This window comes from Nerophis lumbriciformis, linkage group LG08 (genome assembly GCF_033978685.3).
Source record: "Nerophis lumbriciformis linkage group LG08, RoL_Nlum_v2.1, whole genome shotgun sequence".
Taxonomy (NCBI): domain Eukaryota; kingdom Metazoa; phylum Chordata; class Actinopteri; order Syngnathiformes; family Syngnathidae; genus Nerophis; species Nerophis lumbriciformis.
The window spans coordinates 3740577-3746576 of NC_084555.2; the positions used below are offsets into that span (position 1 = coordinate 3740577).

General features: G+C 36.1%; 1 protein-coding gene across 1 annotated transcript in view; it reads right to left on the minus strand.

The window, feature by feature from the left end:
- plb1 (phospholipase B1) overlaps positions 1-3955 on the minus strand; it is a 68743-nt gene extending 64788 nt beyond the window's left edge. Inside the window, exons 1-3 of the mRNA XM_061968060.2 lie at positions 3938-3955; positions 3807-3873; positions 3636-3699 (exon numbers count right to left, since the gene is read on the minus strand). Of these exons, the coding sequence (XP_061824044.2) occupies positions 3636-3699; positions 3807-3873; positions 3938-3955 (149 nt within the window). The remainder of the gene's footprint in view (positions 1-3635; positions 3700-3806; positions 3874-3937) is intronic.
- Positions 3956-6000: the final 2045 nt, after the last annotated feature.

Genomic DNA, 6000 nt, shown 5'->3' on the forward strand with positions numbered 1-6000 from the left:
GGATAAGCGGAAGAAGATGGATGGATGGATGGATGTATATAGAGACATAGTAAAACAAATGTACTAAAAGCTTACCATTTTTATATTTGCATAGTATGTATATATTATTAATGTTGTAAATACAAATCTTTATATATCTAGGAAGGGTGGTCCTAAAGAGGTAGGCATTTTTTGGAGGTTTCAAGAAGGTCACAAATACAAGTGTGTGTGTGTGTGTGTGTGTGTGTGTGTGTGTGTGTGTGTGTGTGTGTGTGTGTGTGTTCTTGTATTTCTACCTTTCTTGAGACATCAACAAAGAAAAGTACCTTCCATATGAGGACCGGTGAACAAGTTAGGACATTAATCATGGTGCCAATACGGAAAACTATTGCATCTAATAGAGAATGTCTCATTTGGTGGTGAAATCTTAGGGTGGTCCCAAAAAGGAGGAATTTTCAAATTGACCGTGTCGGTCCCCCTGTGGCCAACATATGAAATAACAAGTGTGTGTAAGAAATTGAAATGCGCTCCCTTTAGCCAAAACTAATGAAAAAAATCTAATAAATATGTATATAGAGACATACAGTAATAACTTGAAGTAAATAATGAAGATTAAAAAACAATTACAAACACAAATTTAAATAAATAAAATAAATGAACTAAAAGCAGTATTTTTTTCACCTTGTGTCAACTTTTTTCTTATGAAAATTGGGAACAATTTCTCATATTCTTTCTGTTTCTGTAATTGTGCGATATTTTCTCGTAAAATTATTACTTTTTTTTATGTGAAATTATTACTTTTTAATGCAAAACGGTATCATTATTCATGTAAAATTCTGACTTTTATCACAATATTGCCAATTTTTTTGTTGTTCTTATAAAATAGTGACATTTTTTGAGTAAAATTATAACTTTTGTCATAATGTTTTTAAGTAAAATTCCAATTATTATTATAAAATTGCCAAAATTTTAAAGTTTTCTTACAAAATTGTGACTTTTGTCGATTAAAATTACGACTCTTTTCAAAAAATTGCGGAAATTTTAAGCTTTTCTTGTAAAATTGCGACGGTTATTGAGTAAAATCCCAACTTTTATCATAATATTGCACAAATGTTCAGTTTTTCTTGTAAAATTTTGACTTGTGTTGAGTAAAATTACGACTTTTATTGCAATACTTTTCTTGTGAAATTGTGATCTTTTTCTTGTGAAATTCCAACTAATTTTTGACAACAAGCTTTTTTATATTTGCATAATATGTGTATATTATTAATGTTGTAAATACAAATCTTTATATATCTAGAAAGAGTGGTCCTAAAGAGGTAGGCATTTTTCGGAGGTCTCAAAAAGGTAACAAATACAAGAATGTGAGTGTGTGTGTGTGTGTGGGGGGGGGGGGGGGGGGGGGGGGGGGGGGGGGGGGTCGGTGTGTGTGTGTGCGTGTGTGTGTGTGTGTGTGTGTGTGTGTGTATACCTGGGTTGTAATGATGCTTCCCCATTTGCAGTGATCACCTCAGGGTTAAAAATAGACAGCAGCTCTATACATGGTGAATAACAGATTAATTATTTGTGGGGTTTTTTTGTTCAAAGCAATAGTTCTCAATTACTTTCTGTCACACTCCCCTTAAGAGGCAGACTTTTTTCACCCCCTCCCCTGAAGTTAATGTTAATGTTCATTTATTTTTATCTGTATGTGTCATGATAGTTATTTACTGACACAAAGGATGCTATTATGCCATTGCCTCTCACGCTTTTTATTTATTTATCTGTACATTTCAAGACACACGCCATTACCGTATTTTTTGAATATAAGGCGCACTGCCGATGAATGGTCTATTTTTATCTTTTTTCATATATTAGGTGCACCGGATAATAGGGCGCATTAAAGGAGTCATATTATGATTATTTTTTTCTAAATGTAAAAGACTTCCTTGTGGTCTACATAACATGTAATGGTGGTTCTTTGGTCAAAATGTTGCATGGATGATGTTTTACAGATCATCTTCAAGCCGCTTTCTGGCAGTCGCTTCCGGATGCGCCGTTTTGTGGGCGGTCTTATTTACGTGGCTCACCTTCGGCGGCGTCTTCTTGTTGTAGCGGTGTAGCGTGCAAGGATGGGAGTGGAAGAAGTGTCAAAAGATGGAGCTAACTGTTTTAATGACATTCAGACTTTACTTCAATCAATAACGGAGCAGCATCTCCTCATTCGGAAACAACAACACCGGAAATGTGTCCCGTGAAAAACCGTCCGACCGTAACTCTAATAACTAAAGTTCCTTGGGTGAATAATGTAAACTCACTACACCAGTATGTTTTAGCGCTTTCATGGCGAGTCTACTGACAGATATAAGTAAGAACTTTACACTACTTTATGTTAGAAATGGCAACAGCGGAGGATGAATGTCACATAATAAGAACATAGAGAAAAAGAAGAAGCTTATCGCCTACGGTGTCGCCACGGACTACAAAGGCGGAAGGATTTATGCAGATCCCAAATACAGATCAGCAGGTACCAGAAGGTAAGAAAAGTTGCTTTTGCATAATATTACGAAACAAAACGCCATATAATATGTCTTACCTTATACACACACCCTAATAATACTCCTATGTTGAAGCACATCAAGCAATGCGGCTTCATGGCTTACCAAAGTCGTACTAAAACATTTTGATAGATTTTTGAGCGCCCGTGTGTAATGTTCTACATTTTCAATGGAACATATAAAATGTTGGTGTTGTTTACTTGAGTCATATCGCCATCATATTTCAGTCTACACGTATCTCTTATGTTTGACTGCCATCTACTGGTCACACTTACTATTACACCATGTATCAAATAAAATTGCTTCAAGGTCGGTAAGCAAAACCAGAATGTATCCAGAATTTAACCATCATATTGCAGTCTACACATATCTCTTATGTTTGACTGCCATCTACTGGTCAAACTTATCATTACACCATGTACCAAATAAAATGTCTTCGAGGTCGGTAAGCAAAACTAGAATTTATCCGGACAATTAGGCGCACCGGGTTATAAGGCACACTGTCGAGTTTTGAGGGGAAAAAATTATTTTAAGTGCGCCTTATAGTCCGGAAAATATGGTACGCTATTGCCTCTCACCCCAGAGCACTTCACTTAATTTTACATATATATATTTTATTCCAAGTATGTATGACTTTTTGTACGTAAAAAACAATGAAAAAGCCAAAATTATACTATTGACAAATAGTCATACTATAAAATAAAAATTAAAAATCAATGATACTATAGTTCAGTAAGTACAGTGATTAACATAAAACAATATGTTTTTATAATTGTTTCAAAATTTTCAAATTATTATATGTATTTGACAAGTGTTTTTTCCATTTTTGCAAATCTCATCACTAATATAAAAAACAAAAAAAATCAATTTATACATTAAATATAATGATGTGAATATTATAATATAATAATAATAATAATAATAATAATAATAATAATAATAATAATAATAATAATAATAATAATAATAATAATAATATTATAATGGACAAATATTTTCCTTACCGGCAACTTGACTGACTAGCCTGGACGTTACATTCCTAAACAAATAATTACATGAATCTGTTAGTGGGGCTTTACAGTATGTGGTACATACTACAGTAATGTATCGTGTGTGTACCTGCCAGACAGCGACGTGCTCAGGGAATACAACGCTGAGATATCTGCAGGTTGGACAGCATGAACTGATACAGACGGGAAAATAAGAGAAATACATGAAGCCTCTCAAAATTGGATTATATACCGTATATACTGTATATCTGTGTGTATATAGAGATTATATGCAGCTTACCTGAGGAGGGAGTAGAGAGTGAGGAAAGTGGTGATGGTGAGCAGAGAAATGCCTTGTAGCTTTCTATCTGTAACATATTATATACATAAGTGATATAGTGTTATATCTATCATAAGTGGCATTTACAGTACCTGGTCGTTGTCTTGCATGGCAATGCTGTCAATGTCTGAAAGGGATATCGGAAACAAATTGATTTGAATAAAAAAACAGCAACAATATGGCAGACCACATTGAATGACATGGTGGGTCATGTTAATGAGGTGGCATATCACGTTAAATGAAGTGGCAGACAACATGGAATGACGTGACGGACCATATAAATGACGTACAAACCACTCGTTGAGTTGCTGCACCAAGCATTAACATGCCACAGGGCTGAAGACTTGTGTATTGTTTTTTCATGTGGCCCCCCTGACACCTTATGGCAGGGTTGTCAAGCTCGTTTTTATTGAGGGATACATTGCAAGTATGGCTGGCCTCAGAGGGCCACATTAATTGATGTGGTGGACCACTTTAAATGATCTGGCGGACCACGTTGAATGACATGGTAGGCCACGTTAAATGATGTGACAGACCAGGTTAAATGATATACTGTAGAGCAGAGGTGTGGACTCGAGTCACATGACTTGGACTCGAGTCAGACTCGAGTCATGAATTTGATGACTTTAGACTCGACTTGACAAAATGTAAAAAGACTTGCAACTCGACTTCGACTTTAACATCAATGACTTGTGACTTCACTTGGACTTGAGCCTTTTGAATTGACATGACTTGACATGACTTGCTACTTTCCCCAAAACCCAAAGATGAAAAAGTTATTCGGGAGCGCTCCGTATTTTTCATTGTGTACTTGTCTATCAGCGTTGCGTGTGTCAGCTGGTGTGGTCTCAGTACAACAGCCAATCAAATTAGATCTACTTTGTTTTCATCACACAGCATTCATCCAATCAAATTGCAGGACAACCAACGAAGAAGACATGTCCAAACCACACGCCAGTGAACAAAAAATGATACCTAAAATAATTTTGTTTGGGTATAAAAATTACGAGGTGGTCAACACAAAACGGTTTGCAGTATGCAACACATGCGGTTCGAAAATTACTGATGGAGAGGCAACAACTTCCAACTTCGTCCGGCATTTGAAGTTGCACAAAGAACGGTAAGTTTTGAATGTAAGATAACGTTTATTGGCTAAGTAACGTGACTTTTATTTGCTGTGTAGTTAAATCAGTGAGGCTGTAAACTCACTGCTAACGTTATAACGTTATTGCAAACACGGGAATCTGTTGCAGTTCACTACCTTATTCATACTTTTTGTTCAGGGATTTTTTTTAAGCAGGGTTACGTTAGTCAATATATCACACGTAACGTTAGACGGCGGTCAGCAGCACCGCGTATTTTAGCCACCTAAAAAAAGACAAAAATAGTCAAATAAAGGTCAGTTAAAATGTATACTATATTATGAATATGTGTACCGTTTTAGCTAGCTTTCTGACATACTGTTGGTTGTTTTTTTTTAATTAAATCAACATAAAAAACACAAGATACACTTACAAGTAGTGCACCAACCCAAAACAACTCTCTCCCCCCTTTTGTTCTGGGCATTGAACATGAAGACTCTTCCTTCACTGTTCCGAGTGGCCATGAGAGTCTTGGCAGTGCCTGCCTCCAGTGCTCCAGTGGAGCGAGTTTTCAGCCATGGTGGCATCATACTACGCCCCCATCGTGCACAAATGACTGACAGACTCTTGGCTAATTTGGTCTTTTGCAAATGCAATGCAGCATAGGGCCCTGACATATAAAAAGTACAACTTTTTTGTTATGTTCACGTATATGTCATGTTTTTTCAATGTTAACACATTTGCACTTTATTTTTCAATGTGTTTGTTCTGTAAAGGAATGAGTTAATGTTTAAAATGACTGGTTAATAGTGCTATTATAAAGTGCAATGTCAGCACAATTTTCTTTCCTGCAACTTAAAATGCACTTGTTTTAATAAATAAATACAGCGTTTGAAAAGCATACACAATCTGTGTTAATATATTAGTCTGTGGTTAAAAGGACTTGAAAGGACTCGAAGCTCAAAATGCAGGACTTAGGACTTGACTTGAGACTTTCCAGTCTTGACTTTGGACTTGACTCGGGGCTTGCCTGTCTTGACTCGGGACTTGACTCGGACTTGAGGGCAAAGACT